At 41.5% G+C, this 23,218-nt stretch overlaps 1 protein-coding gene across 1 annotated transcript in view; it reads right to left on the bottom strand.

Moving 5' to 3' along the window:
- Positions 1 to 921: 921 nt before the first annotated feature.
- The window catches only part of EFCAB11 (EF-hand calcium binding domain 11), a 141,167-nt gene continuing 118,870 nt past the window's right edge, over positions 922 to 23,218 (bottom strand). Inside the window, exon 6 of the mRNA XM_080808646.1 lies at positions 922 to 1,127. Within this exon, the coding sequence (XP_080664772.1) occupies positions 1,046 to 1,127 (82 nt within the window). The 3' untranslated portion in view covers positions 922 to 1,045. The remainder of the gene's footprint in view (positions 1,128 to 23,218) is intronic.

The raw sequence follows: 23,218 nt of genomic DNA, 5'->3' as shown, positions 1-23,218 counted from the left end.
CTTGTTTAATGTTTCTATTTTACAAATGCATATTTTTATTTGATCTTGAAATGTTTACTACTTCTGAAATTTGAATTAGATGTTTTCCTAATGTTAATGTTGCGATTCCTGAACACTTAGAGATAAAACATTGGCACTGATACCGGCATTTATCTGAAATAAGTGCTGAGGGTCCCAGGTAACAGTTTCTGTTTGGGTACAGCATTACCAAACCCTACGTGCGGACGGGCAAAAGATGGAAAATGTGAACGCACACAGCTCAGCCTCTTGGTCCAGGCGGGGCCACCCACAACCAGGAAGTGTGAGCAGAGGACAGTTGGGTAGCCACAGAAACTCCAGGCCCAAGCCATCCGAAAGCGCTTCCCAAATAAATCTTTTGCCCCCAGTATCCTTTCATACTGCACGCTGTTCTTCTTCTGTATCCAGCTGGAGAAGACTTACTTGTGCCAGCCCAATTTGTTTCTTCAAATTTTGTATAGCGAGTGCCCTAGGGCCATTTTTCAATGAAGATTTTGACACTGGGTACTTTATCCTAGAGAAGTCTTAAGTCCTTGTTTTTCCAGTGCTTTTTTGTTCATCGCTTGGAACATCATTAAGCACTCAGTACACACAGGTGCTATTATTTGTTCAAACAAAGTTGAACGCAAGAAGAAAACTGGTACCATTGGCAGGAAAAAGCAACTTCTCTCCAGACATTAGGAACCAATGAGAATCATGGAGCAAGCAGGTGGGGTGGTGAGGACTGGTGAGTGGAGTACCCCAGCCTGCAGTGTGGGTGGGGTGGATTGAGAGTGAAGAGGAGGTGTGGGGCCACCCCCAGTGGCAGAGCCAGCAGCAGCCTGGCTCAGGGCTACGAGCCCCAGTGGAAGACCATGTGGAATGACCTCCTCCAGGATTCTGCCATGCAAGTAATACCAGCATCTGAAAACCACGATGGAGAGTTTAATCACAAGTATGCAGCGTAATTACATCACTAACGGAGTGGAGTTTGACATTTAAATACACAGAGGTCTCCCCAGAGGTTGCCAAAAGCAGTTCACAATAGTTAGGCTTCATTTTGTCCACAGTTCATGGCATATTCAAAGTCTTTAAAGCTGACAAGACCATCTGAGTCTTGATCTACTTCCCTGGAAAACAAAACAAAAGTTATTTTGTTATTTTCAGATTATTTTTGTCTCACTTACACATTAAGAGCGCTCCACAATCTTTATTTCTTTGCATGTTCATTAGAGGCACCTACTTGAAGGCAAACTTGAAGCCCATTTTTTCTTACATTGATAATGTCTACGGAGGGAAGGAAAGGAAAACGTACTTACTAAAACCTACAAAAATAATATATTCCATTACATTTAAAGAAATGAAGCCAAATGCACAGATTTTTAAAGAAAAGCAGAAATCGTTCTTCTAATCATCCTGCACATTCTTTCTGTGATATACCAACAAATATATATGCATCACACAGCAGAAATGTGGAATCAACCAACGAGAGATAAGAAAAATGTTTGGGGAATAAATAGCAGTGACGGGGACAATGACTGACACCTGCACTGTGCTGCCTTGACATTCCTCGTCTTATTGAATCTTGGCATGATGCTGGGATGGGTCCACTTTACAGACAGAGACACTGAGCTGGAAGCGGTCCACCAATTTCACAAGATCACACTGCTGGTAAGTAGCAGACTTGGAACACAAATCAAGACCACGACACTCCCAAAACGAGGCTCTCTAAATACTCTACTGCAAGGCGGCTTCCCTACGTATACAGAACAGTCCAAGGACAAGGGGTTGTATTGCAATTTCACGTGGCTAACTCTAGCTCCAGAAGTCTTCACTGGCCTCAGAAGTGGTGTTAAATCCTCACAAACACCCGATAAGCTTTTCTGGTGCAGAGCGGTAAAGATGGGAGCCTCTGGCTGGTTGGCTGAGGCTGTGGGTGGCCTCAGTTGCGTCAGCCCTGTGTGTCCCTAGAACCACTGAGACAGGAGCATGGCTCCCTTGACAGGGACAGAGAAATAGCACCCCCTCCACAGGGGTAAGATAACACATGTCAGGAGGACAAAAATCACAGCATTAGAAACACATTTCAACCAGGACCAGGAAAAGTAATGTTTATTTAAGAAGTGTGTTTGAAGGATGCCTGGGTGGCTCAGTTGGTTAAGCTGCTGCCTTCGGCTCAGGTCATGATCCCAGAGTCTTGGGATCAAGTCCCACATTGGGCTGCTTGCTCAGCAGGGAGCCTGCTTCTCTCTCTGCCTCTGCCTGCTGCTCTACCTGCTTGTGTTCTCTCTCTCTCTCTCTGACAAATAAATTAATAAATAAATAAAATCTTAAAAAAAAAAAAAAAAAGAAGTGTGCTTGAAAGGGTAACTGATGAGTAGTGGTCACAATTCCTCTTTGGGGGGCCTTCTAAAACAATACATTACATTCCTTATGTGGAGCTCCTGTGGTTGATGCAAATTATTTGTTGAAACAACAAATGGTATCAACCATGACACAGGGCTTTTTAAAGCAAAGACTGGCCCAAGTAACAGAGCCACTAATCACTGTAATAGTTTTAAAGCAGGCTTTTAAAATATTGAATTCTAAAATAAACTTTCTGAATATTTCATGCCAAAGTCTCTGAAGTCTATAATGGTTCTGGATAGTGATGATAATTTTTCATTCTTTTGAAGTACAGAAAATCCCTACTTCTCTGCCCCAGGGCAAAACCATGTTGCAGTGTGTTAGCGTAAAATGACTGCAGACTGCAGAGGCCATTATTCTTGCTACTTCTTTTGGTAAAATATACATGATGATTTCATGCTATAACAGGACCAAAAGCAGAATGTTAGATCTCTTCTAAGGGATTAGAAATAATCAGTATCACATGTTACTGACTACAGAAAATAAACCTTCCCTTTTATTAAATTAGATAATTGAAGATTCTTAATATTGCCTAAGTATTTTTCCCAAGGAATTGGATTAGATCAGTGGCCTTTTTTCTTTCCACTCTGAACTGGTATGGTTGAACTATAAATCCCAGAGGGTAGGTTAAGAGGATAACCTAGAAAAGTAATGTTTGAAATAAACTGCTTCTGATAATATTTTCTCAGTATGTTTGTTCACTTACTGAGATGCTGAATGTGGAAAAGGGAATCCCTTTTTCTCAGTAAATAACCTTCATTGTAATTGCATTCACTTATTTTTCTTGCTGTCTTTGCCAAAACTTCCCATCATAAAATAGGCATGGTATAACCACGAATCATTAAAACGGAAACATTTATTCATAAAGTTTGTAGTGGCATTTTATTCACATAATGAATATGAACATCGTGTTTATATTTAGAATAAGATGTGGTAAAGTACCTCCTATCTTCTGACTTTTCTTCCTCATTCTGTGTGTGTGTGTGTGTGTGTGTGTGTGTGTGTATGTATGTGTGTTTGAGACAGAGAGCAGGTCTGGTTGTCTCAAGGAGGGTAAAGAGGAAATTCACATTTCAGAGCTATAATTTTAAAAACCGAAATATATTGTTTTTTCATCGAGGATGGAATTATCCTGAAGAAGGAATGTTTCACAGCACCCACACTTGAATCGCCGCGTGATCGAAGAGCAGATGTGGCTGGCGGCTAGAAGCAGTGTGCGCCGAGATGAAGAAACGTCATTAGGTAGCGGGTTTCATCGTTCCTGTTTACCGCATTCCCCCTCAGCAGGTGCTTGCTCTGGTTCTGAAAGGAGGGTGTGCTGTTTTGGTGTTACCAGCACTCACCAAGCACTAAAATACTCCACCACTTCTCACTCTAACTAGAAATGAATTCGGGGAGGGTGAGAACTTTCTCTTGTTTCTGGCTGTGTCCCTACCTCTCAGCTCACTGCAGAAGACACATGTTTGCAGAGTACATGAATCTGTGGAATCAAAAGATCTGGAGAAACACCTGACAACATTAGGGAATATGTACCACCTTCCACGAAGGGTTGGGGGTCAAAGAAAGAGAGTATATCATCACTGCTTTTAGAGAGTCTGGAAACCAGCCAGAGAGAGAACGCGTGCTGACGAAGGCCCCCAGGAACCATCACTCAGGGACCCATAAGGAATAGTCAGTTGCGGTCTCCATGCCCAGTCGCATTTTGAAAACACAGACTAGGTACGAAAGAGACCAAAGTGCGAGATGAGCTCCGGCAAACAAGGCCGCAGAGCAGAAGACGGATGGAAAGAACCACTTGAGGGTCGGGTTGAACGACACAGAGGGAAATACAGAGCAGGAAACTGGAAACTGAGACAGATGCTAGCCACATCTGAGTCTAACCTGCCCTGCAGCCGAAGCCCGAGCACTCCCATCGGACTAAGTAGCAGCTCTTCCGCCAGAAAAGTGGATACAGATACAGACAAGTATACGGGCATCTATTTCAGAACTGGCTTTTCAAAGGAGTTAACAAAGCTCCCACAGATGTCCAAGAAGAAATGAAATGCTGTTTGTTAACAAAAGTAACTGCTTTCTAGAAATATAGGTCCAGTTAAATTGAAGCTTCCTGGTTTGCTTGCTTTTGAGATGCAGAAGGAAGATGTGGGTCTGATTCGTGGAGCAGAGACTCGGGAGAGCTGAGCTGCTCTGTGTAACTCAGCACGAACAATTTAGGATTCTCGGGTGCAAGGGGATGACAAGCCAGATAAGAGAGAGATGAGGAAGAATGGGCCACGGAGAGGCAGGAGGCGGGGATCCTCCATGAAGGGACATGGCCCCTGGGAAAGTCTGTGGGGGTGCGGCGACCAGAAGTCCTTTACTCATCTGCTACGTTTACCGTGTGCTTCAAAGGTGTCTGTATTACTTGTTAGAACCTCCTGTATCTTCACCAAGGACTGCAACAGGCAGACTCCACTGCAGATGATGTGTGTGTGTGTGTGTGTGTGTGTCTGTGTGTGTCTGTGTGTGTGTTGTGGGGGGGGGGGCTTCTGTGTTGACTTTGAAGCTGAAGACTGAGTTAGGAGATGAGTTCCACCCGAGCAGGTGCACAAGCCAGCAACAACTGTGGGGGATGGTTTGATGATCTATCAGCCGAATTAATTCAGAGGAAGGCGTGAGAGTCATGGGCCTTCCAGATACTGTAAAAACGCTTCAGAAGTGCTTGACAATCCTGCAGGGTGTGGAATGGGGCTTCCAGGCAACACTGAACTGTGACACACAGCAACACCCAGGCTGACACTGGGACACATTGAGAATTTCAGGCAAGACTAGACTGTGTCCACTTAGCTAGGTTCTGACAGTTTTCTGTTAAAATATAAACATTTTCTGACTCATCCTGTAAGTGGTTATAATTACTTTCATCAGCATGAGCTTTAGCATTTGTCTGTTACATCCTGACTTGTTAAACTTGTTAAGCTTCTGTTCTCCTCTTCTTGTGATGCGGTGTGGATTCCAACAGCCCGAACTAGATGGGCTGAGACCCAGAGGCTAGGTGGGTCCCGCCCTGAAGGAGCCAGGCTTCCACACTGGAGGCCAGAGTGTTGCTTTAATACATTCTGAAGAGAAACAGAGGGAGTTTTTGAATTTTAAAAATATATAAATAGTGACTGTTTTTCACAAGTAGTGTTTCCTGTATGAAAATATTTACATAATAACTATTTCTTGTAATCTTTAGAAAATAGCTATTTCTTGGAAAATAGTTTTTGTAAAGTAATTCAAGAGAGCCACATGGCCAGGTCTCCCAAGCCAGATTTCAGATTGGAGTACGTGCTTTTTCCCAAGATACTTTAAAAAAAAAAAAAAGGACAAAATTAATTTTTTTTAATTAAAAATGAAGAAAAGAAAGAGGCAATGGTTCGATCTCATTACATTGAAACAATGGAATATTCTCTATCAAAACGATATAGAGAATATAAACGTGATGTTTTTAAGTGGAAACAAGAATATAAACTAGTATGTATTATAATCACACTCTTACAAACATCAAATTCATTTGGGCAGAACCTGAATGTGAGATGGTAAGCAGAAAGTTCTCTTTGGCGTTATTTTGTCTTAGAGTATTTTTTAATATATATATATTTTAAACACTTTTTTAAAAGATTTTATTTATTTACTTGAGAGAGAGAGAATGAGAGAGAGAGCATGAGAGGGGAGAGGGTCAGAGGGAGAAGCAGACTCCCTGTTGAGCAGGGAGCCCAAATCAGGACTCGATTCCGGGACTCCAGAATCATGACCTGAGCCAAAGGCAGTCGCTTAATCAACTGAGTCACCCTGGCACCCCAAGTATTTTTTAATATTATTGATATTTTTCAACTGAAGGAATATTTTCTTTCAGTCCAGATTTTCTGAGAAGATGGCCTTATTTTACAATGTGTAAACCCTCGACAGCTAGGGCAGCGTTTGGCTGGCTAATCCTTTACCGTGGGAGGCTGTCCTGGGCACTGCAGCCTCTCTGGGCTCTACCGTCCTGATGTCCGTGGCACCCTCCATCCTTGCTCCCCAGCTATGACAGCCCAAAACATCTCCGGATATGGCCAAGAGTCCGCTGAGGGACAAAATCGTCCCTAGTTTAAAACTACCAGGCTAGAGGAACCACAGCTGGAGGCAATTCTTTGGAACATTCCAGCTACATCTACACTTACTACAATAATTGCTCTAAGGACTTTAAAAAAAAACCAACAGGTGATTTCAGGGGCAGCTGAGGCACACATGTTTCTTGGATGGGTTATGCAGATAACTGCCCCAGTGCTCTGCCTTGCTGACACTAAGGCTCTGAATTGAGCCCAGAGAAGAGGCTCGAGAGGCAAGCTCTTGGTGTGATAACGGAGCCGGTGACAGGCATATCTGTGTTCCCAGCAAATACACTGACAGACAGCAATTATTTTGAGTCACTGTGATAGTCACACAGGGTTTTGAAAGTTGACGCTGTATTTGATTCACCTGCAACATGAATGAGAAATTTAATGTGGAGGCAAAGATTTAAATTAGAAAAGTTTTCTTAGTGGAATTTTTGGGGTGGGGGAAAAAAAGAGAGAGAATCTCTTTCTCTTTGATTCTTTATGGAATAATTTAAACTAAAGTCAAAACTGCCATCACATTAGGGACAAAGCTGTCATCCTGACTGAACAGTGAGAATAGAAATTACCCTCCAAGCAAGGAGCCCCTGCTGGGGATGAGAGGACCCGCCAATTGAAGATGTGATGATGACAGCTTCTCCCGCAAGCAGCCTTCTCTTCTGAGGAGCCCGCTGGTTCTTTCCACCAGCGTGCTTGCCTCTTTGTTGATGAGAGTCCTGCAGGGCTCTACGGCAATCCGGTTGGTAATGTGTTTATTAATTTTACCTTTTTAAAGACACGTGTTAAGAAAAGCCATTCAGACACGCAGGAAAGATAAAAGAGATGTGTAGATGGTTTCTGGTCTTCTCTGGGTTCCTGTGTGACTTTGGCTGTTCACTGTGCGGTGGACTCCCTAGGCACCCACCTCATGTTCTCACCCCCATCCTTTAGCTCGGTTACGGCTGGAGGACTACCCCTTGGCGCACCCAATGCCAAGTATCTCTCACTGTCTTCCTGGGACCGCTAACACCCAGGTGTGGCCCTCACACAGATGCCGTCTGGAAGTGTGAAAAAATAAGGAGTGGACACCCCACGGGCCAACCCCTGCCCAGGGAGGGAGCAGGCGCCAGTGGATGTCGGCTCTCTCCTGTCCCTCAGGCAGGCAGACAACTCTGAAGTTGTCCTCTCGGCTCCCTGGAGGTTCTGGTGGTATCGAGCTCTAGCTGCTTCCAGAAGTAACAAATTTGGTTCACAGACCCCTGTGCTGGCTTGCCCTCAGTCTCTGTTCTGCGCTTGCTCACGGAGGTTCTTTCCCAAACAAGCTGCAGGCCATTTCTCACCCAAAGCCCTGCTTCCAGGAAAAACCCAGGCTGAGACATGGCGGAAAGTTTTATTTTGAGAGATGGAAGTTCTCCCGGGGCATTTAAATTGCCATCAGCCATAACATGTCACGTCAGATTCTCATGAAGGTGAGGGGTATCTCACTACTTGAAATAGATCAGAGTGTTCCTCTAGAAACATCTTTAGAGCAAATGAAATATTGCCTTTCAGAAGAGCTCTGGAGTTTGAAGTTCCAGACAACTGAATTGCCAGGGGTCACCAGAAAATGATAGGAGCAGGCTTCTCTGTCTAATACATGTGTCTTATTTAATACTATTTAGTCTGTCAGCAAGTCATTATTCTTTTAGCAGGAGGATAATACGTTCCTAAGTATAAGAGAGGTCACTGGCCTTGTGGATACAGAGGTATAGCCATGGACTGGCCATGAGCAGGTGGGGGAATTGGGCACGTTGGCTGAATTGGGGAAGGATAAAAGGCTGGCCAGACCAGATCAAGAATGAAGAATGACACAAGCCAGGCAAAGCTTTGGCCTCATTAAGACCAGGCTCAACTTTCTAAATGAAAGACAGGGTGGATTTTGTTAGGTCCTTCCCCAGCATCCATCCTACACCTCTGTGCTACTCAGCAGCTGTGGGATTTGGGTGAATGGCTTGCCACCCCAGGCTCCAGGAGGGGCAGCTAACTGGCCGAAGCCAAGCACTATAATCCTGCCCTCCTCACCACAGGGATTGGGTTCAAGGATCGACTGGCCAGTCAGCACATGACATTTCTCCCTTGGCCACTGCTGGATGGTAAGGAGTCGGTTCAACCGTAATGAAGCCTAGGAATTCTGTTTGTGAGTTAAGAAGAAGCCCTTTCCTTGGAGGGCGGGGATGCAGGGGTGAGGCTGGGCAGTATAATAGTCCTTTTTCTACCACAAGGACACAATCTCCCCAGTTCTGTGAGCCAATGGTGCATTGATCCAGAAATTTTCTGTACATGCGCATAGATGTCAATTATCAGCCTGAGAATGGGGCTATCCACAGTGAGAGAAAGAGTCAGAAGAACAGCAGAGTGAGCTGGAGCCTAATCAAACCAGGCCTGAAGAGTGCCTAAGGTCAAAATTTTTAGTCACCTGACCCAGTGAAGTCAAGATTCAAGGATTGTTCAAGGCGGTCTGAAATGGATCCCTGATATTATCAAATTAAAGCATCCTGACATACCAGGGATCCCATCTGAAGTCTTTTCTCAACCTTGCAGTATCTGGAACTTGGTAGACATAGAACAGACACTCATAAATACAATATTTGTGAAATGATTATTCCATTTTGAAATGAAGCCTAAAATAATTCAGATTTTCTTGTTAGGTGCGATCTCAAGATTTGAGATTACTCTCCACAGTTCTGGATTCTGAAGAAGTTACTTTTCTTGCTGCATCCAACAAAAATCTCTATTTGTAGCGCCTTAACTGTGATTATGTGCTGAAAGAGGCTATTGATGGGACCAATATGGTTTTTTCCTTACAGAGCGACAGGATAGATTCTCCAGTCCAAGACAAAACAGAAAAATGGATGTGAAATGCAGTCACAGCTGGCAAAAGTGATTAACTATAAATAATGACTCACTTTGTCCTATTTACTAGGTTTTAAAAATGAGGAGTCTTATTTAAAGCTAGAAATATTTTAAAAGGAGGAAAGAATGTAATTTCAGTATGCTTGATTATTGACTACTTGTGGGCATGTGGGTAAATGCAATCAACATACAGCCCAATGTCTCACTTCCGGCAAAGAGTGTCATATTTCTTCTCTAGCAAGTGTTTTAGCAGAGTTGCTAATAAATAGTGACATGATCTTTTTTCTCAGTTTGAATCTCTGGAAGAGAAATTGTGATGTAAGAAAACAGCACAGATCAGACAGATTTAAGGATAAAGAATAAAACCCAAAGTGAACATCTTTGAACCAATTACAAAAAAATCTGGTTCCTATGTCTTTGGGTCACTAGACCTCCCATTCTTTCCCCACAGCAGATCTGTGTGACAGGTTTGCTCTGAATATGGGAGCGGGGAGGCAGCAGGGTCCAGCAGAAACGGCCCAGGAGGGAGCTTTCAGCTCAGCGAGGCTGTGTGACCTTGGGCAAGTGTCTTAGCTGCTCTGAAGCCCAAACTCTTCACTTGTCAAGAATGGTTGGGCTATGACTTGCCAAGATTTGATACGGCTCTAAATTTTGATGGGTCTAAGCTGGATCTTCATATACAACTTAAGTGTCTTTGTGCACAGAACACTTATTAAAAATACAACCGAATTCCTATTAGCTATTTTTGCCTTCAAAAAGTACTTTGAATCCTTAACCCTGCAGACAGTTGTAAAGAACCATACATATATAAATGTAAATGGGGAAAAAATGATCCTGCCTTCAACAGTGTGAAATATGAATGGAGATAAAGCCATTTCTATTTCAAATATATAATCACTTCAGCTGAGATATCTAGTATCATCTTGAACTTGATTATGAGATAAAAGAAATGGGACAGAGATGGCAATCATTTAATCTCTTAAGAACAGCTATTCTGAAGAGCTTTTCACTCTCTGCTCAATAGATTTCTCGCAGGTTATGATCCGGCTAGAAAGAAAGCATAATGATGAGGAAAATTATGTTTTCAATAACACACGCTTTTACAGTACGAGTCCTTCCACAAAGGAGGCAATAAAATGAACTCTGACCACTTTAACAGATGGCGTAATGGCTCAGTGCACAGATGTGGCCTCTCTGAAAGCAACAAGTTCATATCCTTGACTGGAGGTTTAGGAATGAGCTGAACTTTCAAGTGTAATGTGGGAAAGATTACATACTCCCGGACAAGAAAGCGGAGTATTAGTGGACTCAGAGGCTTGGAGAGATGATCCAAAAGAAAAGTCTTAATGAGCTTCATTTTGCTAATGCAACAAACAGACTTGAAGTTGAAATATGAACCATAAACATTCAAGTCGTTTATAAATCCCTGCTAATAACATTGCTAGCCACTGTGCGATAGAAAGCTTGCTTTTTAAAAGCATACTTCCTCGGAGTCAGAAGATACCGAATGTCAAATAATGCTTATCTTCTCTAATAGTATCATGTTTTCAAGTAGAACATATATTTAATAATAGATGATAGGGAGACTGGAGAGTTTTTTGTTTGCTTATTTTTTTCCTTTCTTAGGAAATGTGAAGCTCAAGTTTATCTGGAAAAGGAAATGTGCCAGAAGATTCAGAATATTTTTTTAGAAAATACACATAGTAGCAAAATAGAATATAGAGCTTCAGTAAGTAAAACAGTGTGATTAAGACCCAGCAATCAGTGAGTGAGAACAACATCCAGAACACGTACATAGGAATTCACCAAAGGTCAAAAGGGGCATTTCGAATCGGTGGATATAGAACAGCTTGGAAGGAAAAGGAGCTGGGATAATGGGTTATCCATTCTGACATGGGTAAAGTTTGATTCCGAGGCAGAGCTTGTTATATGTTCCACAAAACTTAATTCCCTCTCTTCCCGAAAACATAGCTAAACCACATTTTCCAGCCTCCCTTACAATTAGATCAGACTGGGAGTCCTGGCAATGGAATGATAATAATATAATAATAGAGAAACAAAAACTAGCCATTGCTTCATCTAATTAAAAGCACTCACATTTCAAAGGAGAGCCCAGGACCTGACAGTCACCCTAGGGACTGTGACATGGCCGAATTATACTGTGTTAGTTTAGCCTCACCAGAAATCCAAGGGACTTACTCCATATAGCTTAGTTATAGAAACGTTATTTTAAAATTTGATCAAGTCAGGTTTTGTTTTTTCATTAAAGGAAGATACAGGAATTTATAAAAATTAGTATTTTTAATTGCTTACACTTTCATTTTAAATAATCCATTTAAGAAAATAAGATTTTATATCTCAGCCCATTTTCAATTGATGTGCATCACTGAGCCAGTAGGAAATCTGGCCTTAGTTCAGAATAATTACAATAAATTACTTATGCTTTCGTTTATAACGTGCTCCCACCATTTGAAACCTCTGCATCTGTGGACAATAATAAACAACATAAAAAATGAATAACGTTTCATAATGAAACAATTCCCTCATATTATCAGAAGCTCTCTATTAATAAAGTCCACTTATAATCACAAAGTCACACCAAATGGAATGACCATGAGGGCTTTTAATATGAGAATTTCACTCAAAAGAGATAAAGAAGGTTCGCAGGGCATATGACAAGTGTTCAGAAAATTATGAAATGCAGAAAATGTGAACATGGCTAAATTAATCAAATGCTAGACTAAGACCAAGGGACTCCAAGTTCAGAGGGGATATTTTAGGACTGAAAGCTGGAAGTGCTCCTTCATATAACAGCTAGAAAATGGGACTTGTTTCCTATCCCTGAAATGAAAATAAAATTCTTAAGGTTGGTATAGGGACGGGGAAAGAAAAGGGGATGCACCCTCCTTAACGAGGTCTCAGAAATCCCATGATACCCCCGGGCCCCAATCCTCCCCGCTCCTGCCCAGCACTGAGAATTACTTTTCAGGTGGGTGACCACTGTGCCGCAAGCTGGCATGGAATGGCCTTGTTGGGTAGGTGGGAGGGGGAGAAGAGCCTTAGATGTTTCCGGCTGAAAGAGGAACTGGCTCATCATGGTTTCAGCAATGTGTAAATCACTAAAGAGTACTGGGGTGCTGGCGGGGCTCTTCTTAGTCTTGGGAAGAAACCGGCCTCTCCCATAAATGGCCACTCTAATACTGATTTCAGGGATTCAAATTACTAGTCCCATCCAGCGTGACATTTTCTGCCCATTATCTAGTCTCTCCTGCCTCCAGGCAGGACCACATCATTGATTACGGAGATTTTCAGCCACTAAAAAAGATCCTGATCATCATTAAAGACATTAAGTGTTGATCTGCACTGACTAAGTGAGTTAAAAGGTTCGTGCCCTTCCAGTAACAACTCAAAGAGGCTATTTCAGGATATTTATTAAACAAATTAAGTATTTACATTATGCTCAAACACAGAGGCACAGACACTGAGCACATAAGTGTGAGAAGATGAAACCAAGAGAATTTATGGCAGCAAAACTCTGCCTTGTCAGTTTCCCTAGAAGTGGGTGCTGAAGATCCACCAAATGCTTGGGAATGAGGTTGAATTGGGGAGGATCAATGGGTCCTGTTGACCAGCACAAACATTTTTAATGTAGTTGAACTAAGGTAACCAGAAGTTCACCCTGATTCCAAATGTTTTCCTTCTAGAATGTATAAAAAGCGGTGATTAGGGATTGGAGAGACAATTTAGGAAATCTCCTTCAAAGCCTAAAGACTAAAGAAAATGGGTATATTTCTCCTACAATTCCCCCCCCCACACACACACACAATTAAAAATTTCAATGCCATAATAATAATGGACCTGATTTAAGAAATACTTACTTTAGCTTATGGTGAACACCATGGCAAAGTTTTCTTGAATACAGCAATAGTCTGTCAATACTAGATCATCTATGTCATGATTATTATGAGTTTTCCTCCTACTTGGCCATAACCTTGCAGTGAACAGAGACCAATACATCCTGACACAGACCCTGGCACACACTGGCTGCAGGAAATGTGTGATGAATATATGAACATGGGAACAGGGGAGTTTGGAGGTGGGAGAAAAGTATCACTCACCATTCCATGATCTTGAACTGATTGCTATGATCATTATTGCACTTTGCCTTCTGACTGGCATAAGAGCATTTTGTATCCTGCTATTTTAAACATAATATAAACATTTTCCCCCATTGCTATAGTCTTTTTCATTTTTAATGGCTATATGGATTTATAATGATTTACTTATTTGCTAAATTTTCAAAAAGCCCTTTTGCTTTTATAAATGTGTCAGTGAACAAGTTCAATAAAAATGCTTTTTTTTAGAAATAGGCTATTGATTTCATTTGGTCATTCATGGGACACACACTAAGAGCCCACTGTGGACCAGGTGCTTCAGGTTCTGAAGATGTGGGGAAGAAAGAAACAGAGATCCTTTTAGTCCAGCCAGAGAGAGAATGAAGTAATTCTGAGTAAAGTAAAATCACCAGTGTGCTAAGTTCTCTGAAGGAAAGAGAGAAGGTGCTACAGGATGGTGGGACAGAGGATTGAGCAGGAAGGTTTGGGCATTGACCCTGAGGATACAGAATGGGGCTGAGATCTGAGGGATAAGAGGTAGTTGGGAGGTGCAGAAGGGCTTTCCAGGCAGAGGGAACAGCATGTGCAAGAGCCTCGTGACAAGAGAGAACAAGGTATGCTCAGGGAATGGAAAGAGCCACCGTGGCCAAAGCATAGAGTGAGAATGAGCATGGAGCCCAATGAAGCTGGAGAGTGAGTGGGATAAGATTATTCTGGAGCTGGAAGGCCACAGAAGAGTTTTGGCCATAATCCAAGGAGCATGAGATGCCCTGATGTGCTTTAAGTAGAGGGCTACTGTGCTTAGACAGAAATTTTGAAAGTTCATCCTTGCTGTAGTAGACAGAATAATGCCCCACCCCCCCACCGAAAGATGTCCAAATCCTAATCCCCAGAACACATGAAAATGTCACATGAGAAAAGAAGAGTAGGGCTGTTGATGGAGTTCAGATTCCTGACCTTAAAATGGGCAGATCATTCCAGATTATCCAGGCGGGCCCTATGTAATCTTGAGGGTCCTTAAAAGTGGAAGGAGGAGGGTCACCTGGGTGGCTCAGGTCATGATCTCAGAGTCCTGGGATCGAGCCCCACATTGGGCTCTCTGCTCAGTGGGGAGCCTGCTTCCCCCTCTCTCTCTGCTTACTTGAGATCTCTCTCTCTCTCTGTCAAATAAAGAAATAAAATCTTAAAAAAAAAAAAAAGTGGAAGGAGGGAAGTAGAAGACTCAGTAAGAGTCAGAGAGAGCTTGGAAGTTGCTAAGTTACTGGCTATGAAATGGAGGAAGGTGCATGAGCCAAGGAATACGGGCAGCCTCCCGAGGCTCTGGAAGGGTAAGGAAATAGATTTGCCCCTCAACCCTCCAGAAGTAAGGCAGCCCTGCTGACACCGTGATCTTCGGCCAGCGAGGGCCACTTTGGATTTCCGACCTCCAGAACTAAAAGGCAATACATGTGTGTTAAGTCACTAAGTCAGTGGTACACAGTGACAACAGCCACGGGAAATTAACACAAGGGGGGATGGCAATGAGTCTGGTTTCGGACATTTAAGCTTTACATGTCCTCGACACAAAGAATATGAATGTTTGGAAGTATTTGCCTGTTTAGCCACTCACCTAACAAGCTGTATGATCTTTAAATAAAGTTATATACTGTTCATGACCTCACTTTTATCATCTATGAAAAGAAAATATACTTAAGGTTGGTCCCAGTTCTAAATCTCAGAGTTTATAAGCTTGGATAGAAACAAATATGCTATTCACTTAAGATTCCTGTCAGTACCTGGCAATCACTGGGGAAAAACAATATTAGAAAGAATAGAGCTAAACTGAAGGGGGGAAAGATTCCACTTTAAAAAAAGTATCTGAAATATAAAATAATAGGGAAATACTTTAATAAGGAATGTGTTAAATTTGTATAAAGAAAAATACAAAATTCCACTGAGACATCAAAATGATATTTGAAAATGTGGAGGGGCATGCCATATGTGTATTGCTGGTTGGAAAGACTAAATGTTGTAAAGATGCCAAATTCTCCCCAATTAATTTATAGGTTGAATGCAATTTTCATCAAAACCCCAAAAGGGAGGTTTTTGGAACTCCACGAAAATGATTCTACCATTCATCTGGAAAATAAACAGGCAGAAAGTGCTGAGAACAATCTGAAAATGAGGAATACTAAGTCTGAGAACATATTATACGAATTGGGGGGATAAAGGTGTGTCTTTTGTGTAAGGAGACCAGGGAATAGAAAAGCTCACAGCCTGGAGAGGTCTGTGTACGTGTATTAAAAAAAACTCAGTACAGAATATGATAATGAAGGCACTGTATACAAACAGGGACTATTTAATAAATGATAATGGAAAAACTGGCTATTTGGAAACAAGAATGTTTCGATCATTGCTCAATGATATATACTAACGTGAATTCTAAATACATGAAAGTGGCAGATAGCCTGAAAATTCACAGATTCAAAACAACCACGAAAATGGAAGTAAATATTAACCTGGTCTCAAAACGAGGAAAACTTTATTAGTATAAAAGTAAATGGAAGAAATTGTGGAGGAAAAGATCACAGATTTGAATATATGAAAACTTAAAATTTCTGCACTTAAAAAATCATAAAAATAAAAAAGAACTGGAAAAACAGTTGCAATAAAAATGGAAACAGGTAAATGCTCTCACTAAAGAAAAAAAAAACATGGGCAAATGACATGAATAGATAATTCACGAAAGAAGGAATAGAAAGAATGGATAAACGTGTGAAAATGTTCCATATTACAATCAGTGAAAAAAAATGAAAAATGAGATAATACTGTCACCTGTTACATCAGAAAAGATGTGAAAAGTAAATAACATTTGGTCATTGCTGAGCACACGGTGAGAGGGGCATATGCTGCTGGAGGAACTGTCATTCGTTAATTAGGCAATGCAGTAAGAAGGATCAAGAGTTGTAAAAATGACCAAAAAAAGCTCATACTCCCTAATATGGTATTCCCCACACTCAGGAACCTCTCCTAGGGAAATAACAAAAGTGCAGACAAACATGGTCAACATGAGGTCTTTAAAAAGTGAAAAATAGCAAAATGATAGAAAAGCAAAGATCAAAACAAAACAAAACAAAACAAAAAACAACTCTCACTTATTTGAGCAACAAAACCTCGAAGAGCAACAGGAAAGAATAAATACCAGAATATTAACAATGATTGTCTCTGGCTTGGTAGGAATGAGGTTGTTTTTATTTTCTTCTCACCCTTCTCTAGTTCCCAAACAGTCTACAAGCCGCACACGTTACTTTCGTAACTGCAGTTCCCGCAATGCCCCGGCCCGCACACCCACGCACACCCACACACACGCGTGTGCACGTGCACAGCAAGCCGCCTGAGCCCGCAGCCCACGCGCCCCCCGCCTCTCGTCTATTCTGCCGACTTCCCGTTCTTGCAATCAACAGCTAAGGGAAAATACACGTTTGATAACATCATCCCCAGCTAGGGCCAACAAAGGAAAGCCATCCAGCACTCCGAGCGCTCACAGAGGATGAGTTTATGAGAAAGGAATGACAGCAAGGACGCTCCGGACCCCGCCGGGAAGGAACGCGCGTGTCCGCATCTGCAGCGGGGACCGCGGCTCCGGGTGTCGTCGTCTGCGCGCACATTCCTCCGTGGCCGGCTTCCTTCTGTGACTGCATGGTCTGGCTATTCGACTCACTTGACACTCTTTCATAATAAATATCTCCCCGTATGGAAGTTTTACTGAGCACAGCTCCCAGGGGGAAGAGAAAACAAAACAAAAACGCTTTTCTTAGTTCCAATCAAACCGCAGGGATAAAACAACTCCGCTTCGTGGTTGGTGTGCGCGCGGGCCTGAACAAACAACCATGAAGTGGGAACCTTCCTGCCCCCCTGAAGTCAGCTGTTCTGAGGGCGCCGGGGCTGCCATCCTTGAGTGTCCCATACTCTGGAACACGGGGAGAAAGGCCACTCTCACGTCCCCACCATGCTTCCAAATTCCCACCCTCTACCCAGAGCGACATCAGGTAGTCATTTTTTCCCCCCTTTAATGAACTTTAGAAATCACCCGACCTACTTTTTTTCATTTTCCAGACAAGAAAACTGAAGTTCAGAAGCATACAGCAACTTTTCTGAAGTTACATATGCAGCTGGCACCAAAACCAGAATGGAAAACCTGGTCTGTCTCTTGATGGACAGCAGGGTTCTACACCCAGCTAATAATAATTCTGGGCTTTTGGGGATCATGAGGACCTTTGTCAAGAATCCACATAGGTCCTATTTTACAAGGAAAAGCCAGGTTGCAGAAAACCACCAGCTCAAAGCTATGGACACACTGCATGGAGTACTAGAACAAGACCTCAGGACGGCTCCTTTCCAACCGTTCTAGGTTTCTGTGGGGATATGGGATGAACCCTGGGATCAGGATCACTGTGCTATGCCACCAGTACAAAGTTTTTCACAGCCCTGCAGAATTTTGGGGTGTGTAAGCCATGGACCTGGAATGCCCTAATCACGACTTCCCAGCCAGATCTCCTCCCCAGATTTTTGCAGAATAATAGCACAGAGATCATTCCAATAATTTGGGGGTAGGAAAAGAGAACAGAGAAACGCTTCAAAGCATTAGTGCTTAAAATATTAGTGCTTAAAAATATTAGTGCTTAAAAATTAGGCAGTAAGTGTACATTTGAAAATTTTCCATTAAAGTTCTTAATTAGGTTTTTCTCCCACAGATGCTGGGCTGTGCTCAAGAAAAGAGCCCTTAGCAAAACTTGAGTTTAGTAGAAGCACTGGAATCAAAATTAGAGGAATCTCATTACGAAATCCTTCTTAATTAATACTACATGGATAGCTGTAAACTTGAGTTTTGAGCAATGGTGAGGAAATAAACTATTAGAGGAGAGTGAGTACCCCTGGAACATTCTGAAGATTAGAGTTTGACTGACTTAATAGAGCACCTAACTGAAAAAATAAAAATCAATGAGAATTAAGAGGAGAGTAGAATGAGCAGACTGGAGATGTTGCTGAGACAGGGGGAGGACATGAAGTCTATAGAGCCTTAGCAACAAGATAAATGAGTGCTCAAGTCTCTGAAAAAAGAAAATTTTGGAAAATTCAGAGCAAATGATGAAAAACTTGTGAACCAAAAAGAAATGTGTTCTTTTTATAATATAGTTAATTCACCCCTTGTCTATTTGCTGGCATTCATAATTATTCATACACACACACACACACACACACACACACGTGTGTGTGTGTAATTATATAATTATAGTTGACCCTTAAAACAACATAGGCTTGAACTTACAAGGATCTATTTATATGCAGGTTTTTTTTAAGTTGACAGCAAAAGGCACAAAGCATATATTTATGATTGCCTACCCCAGTCTCCAAGGAACCCAACTGAAGGTGACTGGTATGGAGTTCTCCCTTGCTGCCCTTTGGGTATCTGGGGAGGCCCACGCAGGCCATCAGCAGCCCGCTGGGGGCCCCATGACTAGGCAGGGTTTCAGGTTGCCCTGTATTCCCACAGGGTAGTTGCATCCAGCACCCAGGGCTGGCACGCAGGAGGCCAGGCTGAAGCAGAGGAAAGGTCCCAGAGTGGGCAGAGTGCAGTGCAGGAAGCCCCTGGCCAAAGCCATCACCCACCCCTGGAGTCCTCTGTGTGCTAGCCTTCCCAGTTGCATTTGGGTGGCTGTAGGTCTTGGGCCCCTCCGGGGAGGCACAGACCCCTCCCTGTGGGAGCCCCTCTGCCCAGAGGCCAGGCACTCATGTGCACACAGCTGCTGATGGCCACAAGCTGGTGGCACACCTCCAAGCAGTTGAGGCAGCTGTACTGTTGCCTCTGCTGAGTCAAGGTCACTAGGCTGCAGAACATTACTATCCCCCGAGGCCAGGCCCACTGTTGTCGCTGCCCCTGGCCCAGCCTGGCCTGACTGGACACAGATTTTCTTTAATAAACTGAGATACAATACTGTAAATGTATTTTCTCTTCCTTCTGACTTTCTTAACATTTTCTTTTCTCTAACTTACTTAATTGTAAGGATACACTATATATACATATACAGATTATGTGTTAATCGACTATTTATGTTAGGGGTAAGGCTTCTGGTCAGCAGTATGCTATTGTGGCTAAGTTTTAGGGAGTCAAATGTTATACCCAGATTTTCAGCTGCAAGGGAATCAGTGCCCGTATCGCCCATAGTGTTATGGGGTCAACTGTATTAGTATGTTAGAAGACTTAAATGGGGATTTTATAAAGTATAATGTACATTTTTGATTTTTAATTTCTGAAAACTAAGCAAAACAAAGACTTTAAAATAAAAATCCATTATTGTTCCTAATGGAGAAACAGATATTAGTGCCATGTTTCCTAAAAGCAAAGTCAAAACAAAGACACTCTTTCTCAGACAGGTTATTTAATAAACTATTAGAGGGTCTTGACATACTGACAAGGCAGGAAAAACAAGTAAGAAAAATTGGTAACAAAGGGACATCACTGGGGTACCTGGGTGGCTCAATGGGCTAAGTGTCTGACTTGATTTCAGCTCAGGTCATGATCTTGGGGTCTTGGGATCAGGCCTCGCATCAAGCCCTGCATCAGGCTCTGCACTGGGCCTAAAGCTTGCTTGGGATTCTCTCTCTCTCCCTCTATCTCTATCCCCCCCCCGCCCACCACCACCTGCCAAAAAAGAACAAAAAAAGACAGGAACATCACTAACTGCAGAAGTCATGATTATATAAACTCAGGAAACTGAAAGAAATCTACTAAGAATTTTAGAAACAAAATAATTCAAGAATATTTATCATATAAAACCTACTCCAAAATAACATTAGCACTCCTTTTTTAGCAATAACAGCTATTAAGTATTTGTTTCAAAATCTATCTCCTGGGGCACCTGGGTGGCTCAGTTGGTTAAGCCGCTGGCTCTTGATTTCAGCTCAAGTCATGATCTCCGGGTCCTGGGATTGAGCCCCCGCTTTGGGGGGGGGTCCAAGCTCAGTGGGGAGTCTGCCTAAGGATTCTTTTGCTCTTTCCTCTCCCTCTGCCATTTCCCCTGTTCATGGGAGTGTGCACTCTCTCTCTCTCTAATAAATAAATAAATCTTCAAAAAATTGATTTCCCTTACAAGAAGGACAAAACATATCTGTACTTAACACACATTTATTGAGTACTTACTTGGTAACTAACCTAAGGTGGGATATATCAATCCAATATAAATAAAACTACAAATATCTTATAGAAGAAAAAAATAAGTAAAAAATATTGTAAAAATGGCAATACTTGAAGTTAATTTATATATTTAATGCATTTTTTTCCAATAACAAGAGGATAATCTGTTACATACAAAATTCTGAAAATCATTATCAGAGATTAATTTTCACAATAAGGAGGGGGCTTGCCTTAGGGAATATCAAATTATGTCATAAAGCAGCCCACATTAAAAGTACATTGCTGACTTCAGAAATCCAGGGAACCAAGTACAGAATTGCAAAATTCTGTACATAAGTTATATGAGAATTTAATATAGGACAATCTGAGTATAACAGAAGGGAGAGCTGTTCAGATTATTCTTTAATAATATTAAGAAATAGAAACTTAGGGGTGCCTGGGTGACTCAATCGGTTAAGTGACTGCTTTCAGCTCAGGTCATGATCCCAGGATCCCGGGATTGAGCCCAACATCAGGCTGTCTGCTCAGTGGGGAGCCTGCTTCTCCCTCTCCCCTGCCTGCTGCTTTACCTGCTTGTGCTCTCCATCAAATAAATAAACAGAATCTTAAAAAAAGAAAAGAAAAGAAACTTAGACCCTTACTTTACACTAAATAAAATTATAAAACCATAATAAAATTATAGTGAAGAAAAATTTAACATATAATTTCCTAGATTTAGAAAAAAAAGAATAATATATTTATCTCAAGTGGTTACTTAGATTTACTACTTAAAAAATAAGAGAAATTGGGGCACCTGGATGGCTCAGTGGGTTAAACCTCTGCCTTCAGCTCAGGTCATGATCTCAGAGTCCTGGGATCGAGGCCTGCATCGGGCTCTCTGCTCAGTGGGGAGCCTGCTTCCTCCTGTCTCTCTCTCTGCCTGCCTCTCGGCCTACTTGAGATCTCTGTCTGTCAAATAAATAAATAATATCTTTAAAAAAAGAGAAATTACAAATAAGTGGTAGGAGAGGTGGGGGGTAAAACTAAGATAAAAGGTAAATATTGATATGAAAACATTTTATGATAAATATTGTATATAAAATTTGACATCTAAATTATATAAAAAGCTCTTAAAAATCTGTAAGAATGAGTCAAAATTCCCAATGATAAATGGCCAAAAGAATGAAAAATTTAAATATACTAAATTTAAGTAACTAACTGTTCAACTTGCCATATGAGTGGAATGAAATAAAACCGTAATGTAACACTTTACACTCACCAAAATAGCAAACACAAAGACAAGTGATAAAGTCCAGAGTTGGCAAGGCCCCAGGGAACATATTACTATTGCCCAAATACAGTGTTTCAAACTTCAAAAGCAGTCCAACAAGAGGTAACTAGAACCACGCACACACAAAAGATGATATTCTTTGACCCTTTAATCCTATTTCTGAAGATGTACCCAAAGAAAACACCCTTTAAAAACTTCTGTTCTTCCAAAGATATTGAGAGTGAAAAGACAAACCAGCAGACTAGAAGAAAATCTTTGCAAAGCTTGTACGTGATAAAGTAATGTATAAAGAATTCGCAAAATGCAGTAACGAGAAAGCAAACAATACAATAATAATGGGCAAAAGACTTGAAAAGACGCTTCACTAAAGAAGATATATGGATGGAAAATAAGTACATGAAAAGATTTTCAAAATCATTAGTCATTAGTAAAATATGACTGTAAATCACAATGAGATAAACACTGCAAACCTAGAAAAATGGCTAAATTTACAAAGATCCATTGTGGATGAAGATGTAGAGCACTTGGAAGTCTCATTCACTGCTAGAGAAAATGCAAACACTTTGGAAAAGTTCAGCAGTTGCTTAAAAAATTCAACATATAAACGGATTAAAGACCTAAATGTGAGACCTGGAACCATAAAACTCCTAGATGAAAACAGGCAGTAATTTCTTTGACATCATCTGTAGAAACATATTTCTAGATATGCCTTCTCAAAACAAAAGTAAAAATAAACTAGTGGGACTACACCAAAATAAAGAGCTTTTTTAAATAAATAAAATCTTTAAAAAAAAAAAAAAAAAAAGGGGCACCTGGGTGGCTCAGTGGGTTAAAGCCGCTGCCTTCGGCTCAGGTCATGATCCCAGCGTCCTGGGATCGAGCCCCACATCGGGCTCTCTGCTCAGCAGGGAGCCTGCTTCCTCCCTTCTCTCTCTGCCTGCCTCTCTGCCTACTTGTGATCTGTCTGTCAAATAAATAAATAAAATCTTTAAAAAAAAAAAAAAAAAAAAAAAAGAGCTTTTTGCACAGTGAAGGAAACCATCAGCAAATGAAAAGGCAACGTACTGAACTAGAGAAAATATTTGCAAATGATCTACCCATTAAGGGGTTAATATCCAAAATATATGAAGAACTTATATAGCTCAACAACAAAAGCGAAATAATACAAGTAAAAAATGGGCAGAGGACTGAATAGACATATTTCCAACAAAGTCATACAGATGGCCAACAGACACGTAAAAAGATGCTCAACATCACTAATCAGAAAAATCCA

Source organism: Martes martes, assembly GCF_963455335.1.
Source record: "Martes martes genome assembly, chromosome: 7".
NCBI lineage: Eukaryota > Metazoa > Chordata > Mammalia > Carnivora > Mustelidae > Martes > Martes martes.
This window is presented reverse-complemented; position numbering and strand designations above follow the sequence as displayed.